Below are 17644 nucleotides of genomic sequence, written 5' to 3'. Positions count from 1 at the left end.
CTTTTATTCGCGTCTATATGCAGGTCACACAACAGGCAAAACCAGCAGCAAAATTCTATTTCTCACATTAGTTATGGTAAGAGAAAAGGTATAAACCTCATAATATGCAAGAGCAGTCCCAGTTCCTTAGATTAAAAAAAATCCCCCCCTTCGTCAGGTATTACAGTGGTGGACTTTATTTGCTACATTTGAAAAAGGAAGTGAGTATTTTCATTAGAACGTTTGTATTGATCCAGTGTAAACATGCAAATTGCTAAGCCATAAAATTGTTATTCTGCATTGTCTGGAAAAGCTGTAACATTTAACTTAAACGCTGCAGTCGTAGAGTGATAAACTCAGTAACAAGCTAAATCTGAGGCCAGGTAACTCTTTTAAAAAAGGTGTGAGGGGAAGATATTTGCAAATAATCAGCAGAGATGCAAAATGACTTCTTGTCTGTGGGGAGAGGTTAAACCAGGGTGTTTTTGAAGACAAGAGCTCACTGGGGCTGTGCATCTCGCTGAATGGAGGCCTTGAATGCAGCGCCTGCCTCACCACATACGAATTTAATAGGGCCTCCCCTCAGATGCACAATTCTATCGCGTTTCTGTCAGCGGAGTGCAGGCGGCCGGCGGTGATTCGCAGAGCTTGGGCCTCGCACCGCGCTCGGGTGCGGAAACCTGCGGCGGAGAGTCGGGCGCGGGGGGAGGAGGAGAGACGCCGGGGGGAGCCCCCGCACAGCCCGTCGGCCGCTTCCCGCCTGCGCGCCCCCTCGCTCCCCTCAGCCGCGCGCCGCCCCTGCCGGAGCGGGGCCACCCTGCACCCCGCAACGGGAAGCGGCGGCAGCACGGAAAGCCCGGCGGGCGGAGCGCCGGACGGGAGGCCGGCTCCTCGGAAAGCCCGGCGGGGAGGCGGGGTGAGGGAGCCGCTGGGGCGCGGACGGGAGGGCGGCTGCCCGCAAAGCCCGGCGTGCGGATCCGCGAGGCTGGCCCTAAGATGGCTGTTGTGCGCGGGGCGCCGTTGCTGTAGCGCCGTGAGGAGCCGCCCGCCCCGCCGCCTCGCCCGCCATGGAGTGCCCGCATCTCGGCTCCAGCGTCTGCATCGCACCCGACTCGGCCAAGTTCCCGCAGGGCTCGCCCTCCTCCTGGTGCTGTAGCGGTGAGTGCGCCCGCCGCGGCCTAGGCTGCGCCGGCCCTCACGGCCTGAGGTGGCCCGGCCGCCCCGCGGCCCTGGCGAGGCGGGCGGGAGCTTCTCGCCGTCGCCGGCCGCTCCTTTGTTCCCCGCGGCCGGCGCGAGCCTCGGCGCCCCTCGGCGGGAGGGCCTGGGGGCACGGCCGCCCACCCCGCCGGGGCCGCCCCGCGGCATGTTTGGGGGGTGGCGGGGGGGTGCCGTGGCGCCGCTTCTTCCACCGCTTCCGCGGCCCGCGGAGGAGCCCCGGAGCCGCCGCCACATGTCTCGACGGGGCGGGGTGGGGGGGCAGTCCCCGCTCTGCCCCGGCCTTGCCTGGCGGCCGGCCGGCCGGCCCGCCCGGGGCGGGCAGCAGACTTTGTCTCCGCCGGGGGCTGGCGCCCCCCGCCCCGCCGGGCGCGGAGGCATGCGAGATCGCGGCTCCTTTTGTCTGCCGGAGGAGCTGCGTGCTCAGCGCTGCCCGGGGGAAGCCTGGCCGGGGGGCGAGGAGAGGAGCCGGTGGCTGCCACAGGGGCAGCGTGTTCTTTAAATCAGTCTAAGATTACTTTTTTTTTTAAATATACATTTTTGAAAGGACTTTGGAGAGTAGTTTTAATTGGCCTGCCGAGGCTGAAGGGGACGCTCGGCCCCCCGCTTCAACCCGAGGAGCAGCCCGGTGAAGGTGGTCTGGGAGGGTCCAGGAGTCACGCTCCCCCGCTCGGCTGTGTGGGGCGGCAGGAGTGTGGAGGTCATCTTTTTTTAGTACTTTGCTCGCTGATTTAATAATGCAAATTACCGTCTTTGAAATGTATCCTGTCTTCAGTACTGTCCCTCGCGTGATCTTGTTTGTTCAGGGGCTTTCCCTTTAAAGGTGCCTTGCCCAAGGTGTTTTAAATTTAACTTAATAATAGATCATCGCACGCTTCTACACAGATAACCCTCGATGAGTGCAGTCATTTTTGGTACTTGTTTACTGTAACTGCAGTGTGTTTACTTCTGCTCGGTATGAAATAGATGCCACCAAGTACGTCTAAGGTAGGGAATAGGCCCCACTTAGATCAGCAGCGTGACTCGTTGTGCCTGTGGGCACCAGAGAGAAAGCCTCACTCGGGAACGGCCGATCAGGGAGCACTGAAATGCTAGATATATTTTGAAGTGTTCCTTTTTTTTAAAGGAGGGGTAGTTGTCCTTTGTCTCACAGTATCGGTGCTTTCGTGTGGGAAGGCTGCTGCTTACTTGAGTTCTTCCCTGATTGCAGTTTCCTGGAGCCAAGGTGTGGTAGTGCTGCTGCTTCCTTTGGCAAAACCAGTTATTTTACTTTTGTTTTTAGAGGGAGTACACTTTACAGTGCAATAATGTGGAGAATGATTAGAAGGAAAGGAGGAGTATAGGAAAATCTGTTGTCCCTAATGTTTCTTTACTGAAAAAAAAATATTAATGACGAGAAGTCTAACTCTGTAGGTCCATCTGTTATCTTCAGAGTATCAAGCATAAGCAAAGTTGTCAACCAGAAGCATATGGCAGTAGGGAACCACCCTTCAGAGAGCTTTAAAATGATAAAATTGCCAAAACTAAAAATACAAGCTCAGGTTTTAATATAACTTCCGAACTTAAAAAATGAACCAGTTTACAGCTGCAGGACCCTGTTAGGCATGCTGCTTCTCAACAAAGAAGTTCAGCGGTTAGAACAAATTTTTCTTTTGTTGTTCAAAGGTGTTTCTCCCAAACCAGCACTTACAGGGAGAACCAGTTGCTGGGCAATCAACAAATTTATTGCAGCTGTGGTTCAGGAAGAAGGTGCCAGACACTTTGGGGAACGGAATACATTGATGACGATACCATGTCTAGGGGAGTGTCTCTGTTTGCTATGCTTTTTAAGAAAATTAACATGATAAGTCACACAGTACTTGCATAGGTGACTATTGAATAGGTGAGCAAATGAAAATTGTTCTTTTTACAAACTGTATTTTGCATTTTTACTAGTATAAGAAAATGTAGTGCTTCCCTTTTCATTTCCAGCTACTAATATGTGATTATTGTTACGTTAACTCCCTGATGGTATATAGAGTATGGTCTCTTTCATGTTTGTGCTTGTTTTAGTGAGATTAATTGTTTAGAGTTATGTAGTACTGGTTTCTGTCAATTCACATTAAATACCATTTTTTATTTGCTGGTTTTGCTGCAACTTGGCAATATAAAAATCCAATAGAGAAAATGCCACGTATAAATTAATAGCTTGTCAAAATTTACGACATCATCTGCTTTTGGTGCTGTTTTCTAAGGTGGTTTGGGCTTAGTTCTTTTTGTTGGTGGTGTTGCCTCAGTTGGAGAAAAATACTTAGGAGGTAATTTTCTGCAGTTTGTAATAATAAGGCATCTCTCATCAAGCACGTTGTCTCAAAATGACTCAGAACTTGTCGTCAGTCCTGTTCTGAGTTGCGGCTGACCTTTCCAGAAAAGGAGAGTAAGTGAAGATACTGATACAGGAAGCTTTCTGGCAGCCACGTGACCTGCTAGTGATAGCAAAACATTGCAGAATAGGTTGGAGAGTGAGTTCTTAGTTCTGACTGCCAGTGGCTATTATTATCTTGTGTTTCTGCGATTTGAAGAGCAGGAATTGTCATGCTGACCGAGTGATATGTAGTGATTAACTACTTTTTCCTCACCTCTCAACAAAAACTTTCCTGATTGCAACAACAACTTCACAAGGTAATATGGAGGCACTTCTGAATATTGTTATTTGATACTGATTATTGTGTCATCGTATAATGGAGGGGTGTTGCATTTGAGATTGTTATTTGGAAGCTGGCTTTACTGAAGTTAGGGGATAGATTAGAGGAGCATATGCATCAGTCAATTAATCTTCTGGCCTAAATCAGTTCCCCTTGAAGCTACCTCATAAGAGTTTTTACGGAGGTCTTGTGATGAGGGAAGACTCTTAAAAAAGCAGCAAGAGGAAGTATTGACAACAAGTGTGTTGATCCAAATATGAATGCTTTTGCTCCAAATTAAAGATTAATGGTGTATGTTCATTTTTACGTGTCTCTAGAATGTCTGTTATGTTACTGTTGTGTAGTTTGGAAGTCTGAGAGTTTAAGCACTCCTGTTTAGAAAATGGCATGCTTTCCCCTGAGTATTTAATCCGGTCAAGCATGCTCTGTACAGTAAGCGATGCAGAAAGCAGCACACATTTTCTTTGAGGAACTTTAAGACGGTCAGAAGAGAGCACAGAATGCCTTTTTGCGGATCCAGAGGCAGTTTGTTGTTGTAATTGGGCATTTAACAGGGGAGGAGATGAATATATAAAGTAGAAATTGTACAGAAACTGAAAATGGCTTTTAATCGGTGCTGTCATGTGAAATACTGCATTCAGATGTCTGCTAATTCCAATTAGAGTGCAGTGAAACTTCTGCTGAAGTTGGAAGCAGAGTAGCTGGAGGCGTTGGCAAGACTGCAGAGTGTCACAGACTGAATCAGTTGAATTTGTATGATGTGCCACACCTTCACCACTGTTGTGCAAATCATGTAATTATGCAAAGTACTCTGGAACAGCTCAGATGTGGTATTTCTCAACATCTTTTCATAGACTCATGAAACCACAGGGAGCCATGCCTCACCTAAGAGAGATTGCAATCTTCTAAGCACACCTGTGCAAGTCTGAAGAGTTTTTCCAACTTCTTTTTTTTTTTTTTCCTGCGTAGTTAAGGATTCATTAGTTCTCACTGGCCTCATCGGTCATTCAATGTAGAATTTGAAGTTCTTTCTTTAGAAGAACAACTGCAGACAGATAGGATTGTGTCTGCTAAAACAGAGATTCAGTGATTTTTTTTTTTTTATTTTAAAGGGGAATTGTGCTTCTGAAATATGCTTAAAACTGTTGGTTTTCAGATTGCTGCCAGTTTAATAGATTTTTTTCTTAAGATAATTTTGTTAGATATTGAAGAGCAATTCTGGCTGTAAACTGTTATTTCCTGCAAAAGCTAAATATATTTGCCTGCCATCTGTTTCTTGCATTCTAATTTCTGTTGAATAAGAGCTGTAATTTCGCAGTTGGTCAGAAACATACGTTGTGGCATTTGAAAACGATGCTGGGACCATATGAAGTACAGAGGAGAGCTATCACAAGGAAGTTGGGTGAGGCCTAGTGAATGATGATTATGGTGGAAATCACATGCTGAATTAATGACGTTTTTTCTGTGTTTGAAGTAATTTACTAAATTACTTAATAAATTCATTTAGTTCAGAATAACCTCGAATATCACTGAATGCTTTTATTTTATAAGTGAGAGCAAATGTTTTGGGCCGAGTAGCTGAACTTTCAAGAACATGACTACTGGGTCAGGCTGATTTTGATTATGTTGTTGTTGTTTGCGCCCCTCCCCCCCCAAATCAGTAGGGTTTTTTGTTTGTTTTTGTTTTTTTCTCCTCAGTTAAATCAGTTACACTGTTCTCTTTTCATTGGGGTAGGTAACAGCGTTCTGCCATGCTGTGTTTTTTGGCATTGGACTGTTGCAGTCAATGCCAAAAAAAATACACTGTAAAAGCTCAGGTACACAGACTTTAACAGTCTTGGCTTTCCTTTTCATCTCAGCTCCTCGTTAGTGTTTCTTCTCCATCTCTGTATTTGTCTCTCCTTTTGCTTTTTATTACTAGAGGTCCTCGCCTCCTCTTTCCTTCCATTCTTACTACAATACAGGAGGAGGAGAGAGAACTCACTGAAACTGGAGAGGGGTAGGTGGGACCTTCCTGTGAAAAATTGTGTTCGGCCAGGTGCATGTAGACTGAGGGTAAGCTTATGGACAGTGCGTGAACCTAGTGGTCTGTATGTGTGAGGGTTGTTTGTCACCTTACCTCTAGAAAATAAATTTGACCTGAAAATGACCAGATTTATTCTGAAATTTAAGTGCCAAAATAAGTAGGTAAAAAAACTTACCTTTTTTTTATTCAGTCACTTTAATTTATTTTCAAAGTTGGGTAATCTTTCATCTGTTTCTCTGGGTCACTGCAATGCAGGAATGCTTGTTAGTAACTCTGCAGACTTCATAGGTTGTTATATCTCCTTAAATTCATTCCCAGGCTGTTTTTTTAAGTAAAGCTTGTTAGATTTGGGGTTTTTTTTAGACTCAGTCTTGTTTTCCTTAAAACTGTTGTTGTTTTTTTTTTTGCCATTTGAATCAGTTAGTGATGTTTGAGCTAACCATGGGGGCAGTAGTTATCTTTGTGTGATAGAGCATAGTGCTTTGGAACTGATTTTATTAGAAGATGCGTGTTTGTTGAGGTGGGGTAAGGGTCTCAATTTCAGTCTCATAAGCTAGACTTAATTTTTCTTTTAATTATGAAAAAGGGGAGTCTTTGATTTCAAATACTTGGGATGTTTTAGAAGTCAATACACTGAAATTGATGGTGATTAATATTTCCTACATTTTCTTTTTGAAAATTTGTTTATACTCGCTACTCAACAAAATCACAATCCATCACAAAACTTGAAGGTCAGCTGAGGAAAGAGACTGCTTCAGGAGAAAGTAGTAAGACATTTAATACATTGCCTTTGTTTAGAAACTAGATCTAATCTTCATGATGATTTTGAAGATGAATTTTGAAGGACAAATTTTACTACTGACTGTTCTGAAGTATTTAATGATCTAACTAAAAATCAGTGTTTTGAAATGACTTTTTGAAGTGTACCATGTGGTAAGGAGACAGGATAGTCTGAGGCATTGTGGAAGTGGGATATACGAGGCACACACAAGCGTGTAGGAAAGAGACTCCTGTGCATGGCAGACTCTTTGATTTATCCACAGATTAGTGCAGATCTCATTACAGCTGGTTTAAATGTAAGCAGGATAATAATTTTCACCTGCCTTTCTCAAGCCCTTCAAGACGCGCAGGTGTTAAACAGGATCAATGCGTTATCCCTACGCTGTTTTTCTGATCATTGCAAGGTGCTAAGGCCGATAGAGCTAGACTAGTTAATTTTTTTTTGTCATGTGTATGTCTGAGAATTCACAGAGTGAGAGTTTCAGACACAATTTTTGGAATGAAATTAAGCTTTGAGCCATTTCTCGTTTGATCACTGCTGCTCGCTTCATTTAGTGACTTGTTCATGCTTTGCTTTCTGTTTTAACAAACATTCATTACCTAGGTAAAAAGTCGTTAAAGGCCATTAATTAAAATAATCCGTGGAGGTTAGAAAGTGCAATTTAATCAGAAGTTTAGATCTGAAAACTAGGTAAGGCTTTTCCAGTTTTTGTTTTGAGATTATTGGAGGAAACAGTTTTTATTCTAGAGTGAATTATAATGATATCTGATAAAATATTCATTGCTTTATGGTGTCCTTGTTATGGGAGCAATGTAAGATTTTGTGCCCTTAATGATTAATTTCCTTGATTATAAGAGAGTGTTTTAAACTTTACATGACACTGATCATTCAGCAATCTTAACTGATATGTCAAAGCAAGCCTGTGATGTTTGGGGGTTTTTTTCCCCCCTTTGGAATATCTTGCATAACTTTGGATCTTGTAAACACAGTTATGAAATTTCTTTGACAGATTTTATTATCCATTTGAATCTAATCACAATACCCAAAGGCAGCCTGGCAAATAAGGTAATTCTTCTGGAAGTTATCCCCTTCGTCCCCCACATTGCAAGCAGACAGCTTTTTAACTTTAAAGTGACATGGTACTATCAGGCTTGGGGGTGAGAGGTCCTTATCAATACCAAACAGGCAGATACTGATTGAAAAATCAGGTAATTCATAGGTACATCATTTAGGATTCTTTGTGAATGTGAACATCTACTTGTCCATGTCTAAAATATAGGTATGTTTTCTCAAGATAGCCATGAGCTGCCCTAAAACTTTTTTTTTTTAACCTTTGGTTCATAAGTTTTTAATTTGGTGATGTTTTTGTCTGCTGAGCATTTGATTTCTTTCTTTTTTGTTCACAGGGATGGTTAGTAATGTGTCTTTTGCTTAGTATTGGGAAAGTAGGAATGAAGTAGTCAGGACTACAAATAAGTAAATTAATTACTAGGTTACATAAAGAAAGCAAGAAGCCTTCTTGCTGTCTTTCCCCTCTTTTCCCTTCTGTTTCCAGCTTGAATGTTTTGACCTGACATGATGGATTGCTAACTGAGTCAAGAAGATTTCTTTCCTTAAGCATTTAAAAATTATGTTACATTGTTGGCTTTGCTGTGCTTTTTCTGGCTGCTGTCTAAAAATGAGTATTTCTATGTCTTGCTCTAACATAAAGGTTGAGTAACTTTTTTTTGTTGTTGTTAGCATGCTACTGCTATACTGAGGAACAATATCTGTGAAGGCTAGAAAGCATTTAATTTTAAAATAGATAAGTATAGATGTGTGTATGTATTTAAGTGTGGATACTAGTTAGTTAACAAAGTACTCAAACCACTAGAAATTGTTTTTTAGAATATAAAGGAGAAATAGAGGCAATAACTTCTTAAAAAACTGCTTTTGGCCATGATTGTTCAGTAAAATAAGCCCGCTGCCGATGTGTTACTTCTTCGTTTCTCTTATTTTTTCTTTTTTAAATAATGTGTGTCTTCTCACTGTTGCTTTCAGGAAGATCAGCTGCTGGCATTTCTTGACCTAAAGTTTGACTTGACTTGTAGAAAGACTAAATTACCAAAAAATATGGCACTACTGTAGCCTGAGAGCTGAGTGTCTACTCTTGGAACTGGTAGTGCTAAGCGACCTTACTTCTTTACCATAACAAAAGAAGCAGCATAGCTGCTCTATATCTTTTTGTATAGTGTTTAAATTGCTGCTATAGATGATCTGACTTTGGGTTTGCACCTTTTTTTTTTTTTCTTTCCTTTTTCCCGCCTCCCTCAACCGCCAGTTTGTTTAACCACTTCCTCAGGAACTGACATGTCTGTTTACACTGGCACTGGTTGAAAGAAGTTTTCCTTACCTACCTGTCTCTTAATCCAGCAGTGGAAAAGCAATATAGGCAGATAAAAAAGAATGTATTTTTTAACTTCCAAGTTTTTCAATGTGGAATTCTGATCGCATAATCAAAATACCAAACTGTAAGCCAATGTGGTTGAGCCTAACCAGGGAGGTGAATTACATGCAGATGAAGCTAATCACATTGTTCTCTGACAAGTGATTTTCAATGGTAGGAATGTGTTGGGGACTTCAGTGACCTATTTATTCTAGAAGAAGTTGTTCACCTGCCTGTGTTTGTATTCTTACTTAGTTGTTGTTTAGTATGTCTGAATTATGTCTGATTTTCCATTGTAATAGAGTGGTTCACTGTAACCATCTGTGAAATTTCTTACATGAGACTGAGCAATGCTTTTATTTAGTGACAGAGGAGGAAACCAGGTGTACTGTTATGCATAAGCAAAAATATTAGTTAATTTCATAAGTTCGCTTACTATCGCAAAATGGCTTATTATTTGTTTTCTCACTAAAAACTTAATCTTTCTGGTTTTGGCTGAAAGATAATAGCAGAAGAAATAACTGGATTTTTTTCCATAGCTGTAAGGTGAGGGTAGTTTGTTTCTTTCTTTCTTTTAAATGTTCTTCAGGGTCTATTTGAATTCTCTTACATTTGAATGGGATTTGAGTCAGGCTAAGACTTGATACTGATGAGACTTCTATTCATCGTGCATCTCTGTTATGATGGTGTGATAACACTGAAGGAGACTGGCTGACATCTTTGTATGTTAGTAATGTTTACCAGGAAACTTGCTTCCTTGGAAATTCTCTTGCTTTGATTTAAATGTAATTTATTTTTTCTTATCGTTTTCTCTAGAATGTGGGTGTTAGCCGATTTTTAAAACAAAACATTTTAAATAGTATAATTTAAAAATGTTCTCCCTTCTGGCTGCTTTCATTTTGACAAGAATGCTTTTTTTCTAAAATAGGCAATAAAGATGTCTAACAAATGAAACATTTAAAATACTGTTAAATAGAGTATTTATTTTTCTAATATTACACAGTTTAGAACAGGTTCAGTCCATTTATGAACTTCTTGTAATGGGGCTGAAGGTAGGATAGAAAGAAGGCTTTTTGTGAAACGTAGTTTAAAAACAAATGGGAATAATCTTTAACCTTAACAGTAAAACAGCTGGCTTGTAATAAGGTATAGAACATGTCTCTAGTTTTCAAAGCCTATAACATTCCTTTTTTCTGCATTCTCCTTCTCGAAAGGGCCTTTAGCCTACTCAAAGGTTTAAAAAATTCTCTTGTAACATTTACTTCCTTTTTCAGTCACCTGGTTTTCATTACAGTTACTCATCTGGATTTGACTAGCTTTAAGTTCTTAAAATGTAGAGCAGATACTTTTACCAGATGTATATACAGTTTAAACACACCCACCATCCCCCACCTTCCCCCCCCCAAAAAAACCCCCACACCCCAAAACAAAAAAAAACCCCAACCCCAAACAAAAAAAACCCCACCAGTCAACAGCCATAGATGTTTAATTCAGTATTTAAGTTCTGTAACTTATCTTAGATCATAAAATAACGTTAGCATTCTGCTTGGACTTAGTGTGCTTCTATGTATGTTAATGTCTGTCCTGTTTTATGATTTTACCAACATGTTTAGTTGAGATACTCATTTCGGTATTTTTGATTCCTCCCAAATGTAAACAGACAATAGAGTCAGATAATAAAGCTTGCATGCATGCTTGTAGCAACTGCCTTTTTAAATGCACAAAAGAGTGCAAAGTCAAAAACTTGGGAACATGATCAGTTGTGTTAATACACACGTACTTAGTACTAAGTAACTTATATTGCCTGTTACGAATTTTTACATGCTGCCTGTAAAAATACTGACGTACCTTGGAGGACACCTATAGTTTTTTAGACTTCTTTGATTCTGCTAATAAAGTATTTTTTCAGTGCCAGAGTGTCCGATTCTGTACATACCCAGATGTCCTGCAGTCTTGACTGATGTTCTGTGATGAGTAAGACTTCTAATTTTTGCCCCGAGAAGCTGTTTTATTGTATATGCTGGTTTATAACCGAGTTCATGGGTGAGAAGGAAAGAGTGCATGTGGCTCTATAATGTGATTTGGGCAGTTCATTGTAAGTGGAAAAATCTTTGGCTCCAGTCTCAATTCTAATGACTCAAATGTTTCATCTGGTGGATTTTGAATGTAGAATGCGTGAATATATTCGTTGCTGCAGAGACTGCAACCTAGGTAAAAGCCATAGATGCTAGGCTTGGTGGAAGTCACACTTTCTCTCTTGCTTTGTCTCACTGTTCCCCTGAAAAACTACTTACTCATGGGCAGTGCCATCTTTAACAGAAGTTCCTCCCTCAGCACTTAGGAGTAGTCTGGAAGGAAGGCCTTCCAAGGGCAGGAGGTGTGTGCATTAAACCTGAGGCATTCTCATCTTGAATGAAGGGGTATTGCTTGGAGAAAACTCCTCAGCTGATTCATTCAGTTTTTGAAAAGACTGCATCCAGAGGCAGTTCCAGAGCCTTTTTGCAACCCCAGCACGTAAGCCCGGATGAGGGACAACATTCAACACACTTGTCTTCTTGGTATTTCTCATAAGCTAATAACTTCAGCAATTCCCTACTTAGAATACTGGTTTTCATAGATGTCTCTCTCAGATGCCTGATACTTCTTGTGTATTGCATGTGGGTAGTTTTAGGTGTTTAATTCAGAGCTGTTTTGGCAAGTCACCTTAAAAGGATTGCATAGAGTGCTGAGTTTAGAGATGTCTTATCCTTGCCTAAAAGTAAAATGACATAAAATACTTAGGTGTTAGGGCTAGTAGGCTCAGTTCTGATCTATGCTGATAAAATTCTTTTGGTAAATTAGTCAACCTCTAACTCTGTTTTTCAGTCTGTAAATAGTAAGTGGGCTCTCTGAGAAATGCTCGGAATCCTGTGACTGAAAAACTTTGCATTTGAGATGTTATTACTAAAGGGGTTTGCATAATTTTGTTTTAAGTGTTTGTGCAGAGTTTTGTATTCCCACCACTTGTGATTATTTCCCAGGGTTTTTTGCTTGTAAGTTTCTCTCACTTTTACTCCCAGATCTTTGTAGGAGGCAGCTTTTAGTCTGATTCCTTAGGTCTGATGTGCCACAGATAGAAGGATTGTGTTTCACAAAGCAGGGGTTTCACATTTTGGTTTGCAGATTGTTGCTTCTTTTTTCTTCACATGTTGTTAATGGAGATTGCCCAGCTCTCTTTTGCTGCATTTGTCAGGTTCTTTTAGGAGCAAAACGTGGAGTTACATTGTCCTGCTAACAAATCTTAATTAAACAGGGAACTGAGGGAATCTTAGGCAAAATCAATTTAAAGGTATGGGAAAGGAAAAGTAAGTCTCTATCTCTAGAACACTTTAAACAGTATTCTTGGTTTGGGTTTTTTTTGAGATATGCACATATGTATGTGTGTATTCACACATGCATGCATGTAGCCACATACAGCATACTATACATATGTAGTTTATATATGTGTTTGTCACCAGGTGCTTCTGTTTGTGGATGAGTCTACCAGTGCAGCCACAGCTGTGTAAATATTGTTGCTTGTGCAGACACTGAGGGGAGTAACAGTGGCCTTTTTCAGTTTAGCTTATATCAGTATAGCTGACCTATTATGTCAACATAAACTGAACTGAAAAAAGGTCACTTAGTCCAAAGATGTGTCTATGCAGGTCATTATGTTATTGTAGTTTAACCTTATAATTATACAAGTAAGATAGTAATGTTGGTACAGCTCCTTTTGAGAACAAAGTCCAGGCCGTTTTGTAAAGGCTGTGGAGACTATTGGAAGTAGTTTAATGACCCTAATCTTGTTTCCATTCAATGTGCTCTTAAAAGAAGGACCAAAATATTGCTGTTATTGTGCTGATATTTTGTGGCCTTTTCTTTAGTGATGTAACAAAAGACTATTTTAAAACTTGGATGTAAGCACAGTTCTGTAGTAGCTACGGCCTCAGATCACTTGTGCTCCTGTGAGTGGCGAAGTCGCCCATTTGCACTGATCACAGGGCTGCACTACTACAGAGCTCCAGTGGACACGGTATCTTGCAGGTTTCTTAACTTGGCTGCTTTACAGAAACTGCTTCCTGTTTGTCTCCTCCTCTTCCTGCTTCTTTTTTCTTGTGCCAGTTTCTAAATTATGCAGTGTGCTATTTAAACAAAACTATTAGTTTCACAGGTTGTTTGTATACTTCTACATAGTTGTAACTTTCCTGCAGTGGAAACCTGCAGCTTTGTTCTGTAAGGAATACAGTGTTTGCCAGGAGCGTTCATGTTTCACAAGACTGCACTTTAGAGTCAGTTTTCAAAAAAGGAAAAAAAATAAAAGGTCAAGATTTAGAAGTACATATTTGAGTGATCTTAAGGGTAAGATGGGGTGGGGGCCCTGCGATGATGATGCCAAACTGATTAGCCATATCTTACTCATTCTACTTGGCATAACTTGATGAGTGTTATCAGGATGAGTTACAGAAAGTGGAAGCTGGAGGGGGATGGACATCTCTGAATGTTCCTGTAGTTATGTATGAGTCTGTCTGTAGTGGTGTTTGATTGTTTACTATCTTGGGGGTGGTTTGATACTTGTCTTCATTTACAGAGGGCTTTGTAGACTGTATAACAAATGAGTATTCAGATTTCACTTAAAGAAATCGTTCTGAAAAAGATAGTATTTCCCCTTCCGATTGCATGATAAAAAATTATTTTTCTAAGCTTCTGAGGAAGCTGATATTGATGTAAAATGGCAAATGACTTACTGCTTCAGACAACATCGTGGCATTGGAGGTTTACTTTCCCTTTTCTTTTGGCATGTTAGCATCACCTTTGCCTAACCACTTGAAGCTATTCTAAAAACATAGCAAAGTGAGGCAGTTGATAACTGTTGCAGTAGCCACTTTAGTTCAAGCTGAGAAAGCACCTTTGTACCACTAAATAAGGTGTAACAAACAGAGATAATTAAGGCTTTTTTTAATGTGGTTAACATGTTTGTTGAACATAACTTTATTCTAAAGTAGGGCATGCTAACATAGTGTACCCCTCCTCCTCTTTTTTCAAATAGCACTAAAAAAACCAAACAAACCCCAAATCCCTATTGGAATACTGATTATTGAAGGAAGACATATGTACCTGTACAAATGTGTTTGAGAGTCTTTCCTCACCATTCTGTGTGTAACAGTCTGATCTGAAAGTCCTGAACACCCAACTCTGTTTTAAGGGCAAAGTTCCAGGGCGATGTAATGTGCTTTGAATTGAGAAAGGATCTGCTATGGATCTGTCTCTCTTGTTTCTGGTCTACTTTTAAGCCTAGTGCCTTCATGTCAGTACCCGTCTGAAAGGAATATGTGCACTTTCTTTACAGATGAAGCCAAACTGTCTACCTTTAATTTAGATTATAAGCAGTTCAGGGCAGTGACTGCACTGTTCTATGGTGTCTGTCTTGGTAGAGTCCTGACTAATGATGCCTGAAGCTCCCAGCCTTATCTAATTTCTTAATAGTAAGTATCAGACAGTAACTGCTTCAAGATCTGAATTGAGGAATACCTAGAGAGACAAACTTAATGCTGGTATCTACTGAGCCAACATCAGAGAAATACGCAATGCAATCTTCAGCAACCTTTAAAAAAAATCAGTTGTGTAATCCTCTCAGGACGGAGCAACTGTAGGTCACAAATTTGATACTGGCTTCTGCATTTAATCTTTGTGGGAGTCACTTCCATGTTGTTTGAGTTCTTTGTGGGAGGAGATGTTTATGCAGAAGATAAACTACACATTTATAATGTGATGCAATTGGAGCAAAGTTCTTCCTAAAAGTTAAAGCAAACAAATGAGCTATCTTTTCCTATTTGCTGATATGAAAAATGGAACACTTTAGTGGACGCTAATTTTTTGGCACTGTGCAGAGTTGGTGGACTTGCTTGCTGGCTTTGAGCAGAACACTTAAACCTGGTGTGAACTCTGCAGAGTGAGCACTACGTCAGGATAATTTAACACTTGACAAGCAAGCAGTGCTGGTATTTAAAATACCTGAATGTGAAATTGTACTTGTCTGGTACATGGTGGAAAGTAAGAATAATAGCTTGCATCGTAATCCTTTGACCTACTGTTTGAGGACCAGTTCTGTCCACAGATGGTAACATGGTAAAAGCAAAAATGTTATTTTAAAAGTGGGAGATTTCTTCTGAGATTTTAATGCTAGGGAGACTGTTTCATGTTCCTGGCAAGGAAAATGTAGGGTAGTGGTTTGTTCATGCAGCACTTAATCTGTGTTTAAGTGCATGAATAGTTTTGGCTTCTGTTCCCTTCTGGCTAATTTTTTACCTTTCAGTTTGTGTAATTCAGGAAAATAAGATAGTATCAGGTTAGACTGGTGGTCCATTTATCCCCTTTTTAACTCATGATGGCTATTTAAGGCCTCCCATTTCTCTTCTGTTTGCTAGTGCCAAATGTTGGTTTTCTCAATAACGTTCTGGTCAAATTGGACAAACTTGTTCTACTTTTCTGACTTGAAATGTGCGCCAAAACAGGTCTACCTGGCTGTCCTCCATCTGTTGCAAGATTACCATCACAGTTGGGGGAACCCATCAACTTTAGAAATAGGAAAATTTGTTTCTGGAAAACCAAAACCAGAAAACTGAGATGTGTGAAAAAATGTGTTTCTCAAGCAAAGTAAAAAGTGCAGCAGTTGAAGAAAAGAATTCTGGAGTCTTTACTACAGTGTTTAAAGTTACTTCAAATAATATTTCTATCGAATGTACTTTTTTCCAGTGAACATAGTAAAAATTCTTAGTTTTAAACATTCCTTGGATTGGGCCTGTGAGTTGAAATACAACAACTATTTGTAATAATGAATTCAAATCCAGAAAACAATTCTTTAAGAAGCAGTGTTAGCTAGTTTATTTTTCCATCTGATTTAAGTAAAAAGGTGAAATCTAATGGTAGAAAAGTGTATTAGCTCTTTTGAACAGCTAAGCTAATCGCTTCTCCCGATCAAAAATTGATCCCCTCCTTGCTTTTTCTTTTTAATTAGCATTTAATTTGATAAAGAAACTTCTTTCACTTTTGTTAGCTTAGTTTTCTCTGATAGTCTTTGATTTTAACCGTTTGATATGTGCCACGGTTTGTGGCTTGGTGAACTTATTTTTGGGTTTTGCTAGAAGTTGTGAATTATCCTGCTCAGGTGATCCTGCCCTGGAGCAGCTTCTGTGCACGCTTGAGTTTCCCCAGTTCCTTTCTCTAAGGTGTGACTCCAGACAGGGAAGGCTGTTCTCAAGCTTTTCTACAATAAATAATAATATAAATAATTTACATGCATGTGCTAGGATCTAATCATCCTCTTTTTGTCCTTTCTTCCCCCGGCACTCACAGACTCTTTTGTTTCTGATGTCTTATTTTTCCTCTGTGACTCTTTTGACTGGCTTGCTCCATGAAGCAGTTACTTATAGCGTGTAGAAAAATGAGGTGGCATCATACCTTTTTGAATTTTTGGGATAACTGATGTAATGTTTTTATTGTTTTCTGCCCTTGCTGAAGTGCACTTCGCATTTCATTTTTCTTTTCTCATCATATTAGTTGGAAGTTTGAAAGTATAATGCTATTTCTGTAAATTTTGTGGTAGTGGGTAGTTGTTAACAGGTTTACTTCATTCAAGTCTAAGCGTTGTATATCATAGCATCCCTCCTTCCAAATGGTAATTCTGCTCAAAATTTGAGGGTTCAATATCAATTTAGTTGTAGTTCCAAAATTGCTATTGTTTATAAAGATGCATAATTTTTCTTGACTTGAGTCACAGAAGTTTTGCTCTGCTTGCTTGTTTTACTGTGTTCTGACTACATGGGTTATTTGTTGAGATTTTGTTTCTAATCTGAATGTTCAGACTTTACTACTGGCTTGGGGTAGGAGTTGGAATAATCAATTTCTGTGACTGTACCCTGGGATGGTGTTTCATCATTTTTTAGCATCTGCCTTTTTTTTCCATTTAAGCCCTTTAGCTTAAAAACATCCATGTTCATTTAAGTTTTCTATACTTAGAAGGCATCTAAAAAATTAGATAGCATCTTCTGGTATCTTGGATGGATTGTGAAGCACAGGACTGGTTTTACGTTTTAACCTTTCAGCTTCTTGTGTGTGACCGAAAGGGTAAAATTTTTATGGATAAAGCCCTTACTAGTATGACAGCACAGGAATATATATTGTATAAATGGTGTGTATTATCATGCATTGCACTATAATTTATCCTGTGTTGCTTCTTATCAGATTGACCAGCTTTCTTGCAATATTTTCTTTACAGTGGCTTCTTGTATAACTAGCTTTATGAAACGGAAGTGCGGTGCTGTGGCTTTTTTCCCGTGTTCTGTGTGCTGCCCTATTAAAAGCCAAAAGAAAGATTTTTTTAAACTTTACCAGTGTTTTTGCTACTGGTACTTCTGTTATTTCTCTATTGTATTTCAAAATCAAGTAGATCTCATGTAGATGTAATACAAACAAAAAAGTTTAAATTTTCCATGGGAAGTGACAGGTAAATGTGTAGC

General features: G+C 40.1%; 1 protein-coding gene across 2 annotated transcripts in view; it reads left to right on the top strand.

Annotated features, from left to right (window-relative positions):
* The first annotated feature begins 262 nt into the window (after positions 1-262).
* The window catches only part of USP3 (ubiquitin specific peptidase 3), a 42876-nt gene continuing 25494 nt past the window's right edge, over positions 263-17644 (top strand). The window contains exon 1 of one of the 2 annotated variants that reach the window (XM_063345798.1): positions 263-1137. In XM_063345798.1, the coding sequence (XP_063201868.1) occupies positions 1047-1137 (91 nt within the window). In that variant the 5' untranslated portion in view covers positions 263-1046. Of the gene's footprint in view, positions 1138-3707; positions 3856-17644 lie in introns of those variants that run through there. The other variant, XM_063345799.1, reaches the window with a different exon arrangement.

This window comes from Chroicocephalus ridibundus, chromosome 9 (genome assembly GCF_963924245.1).
Source record: "Chroicocephalus ridibundus chromosome 9, bChrRid1.1, whole genome shotgun sequence".
In the NCBI taxonomy this organism is placed as follows: domain Eukaryota; kingdom Metazoa; phylum Chordata; class Aves; order Charadriiformes; family Laridae; genus Chroicocephalus; species Chroicocephalus ridibundus.
Note: the sequence above shows the minus strand (reverse complement) of the source record. Positions and strands in the feature narration are given on the sequence as shown.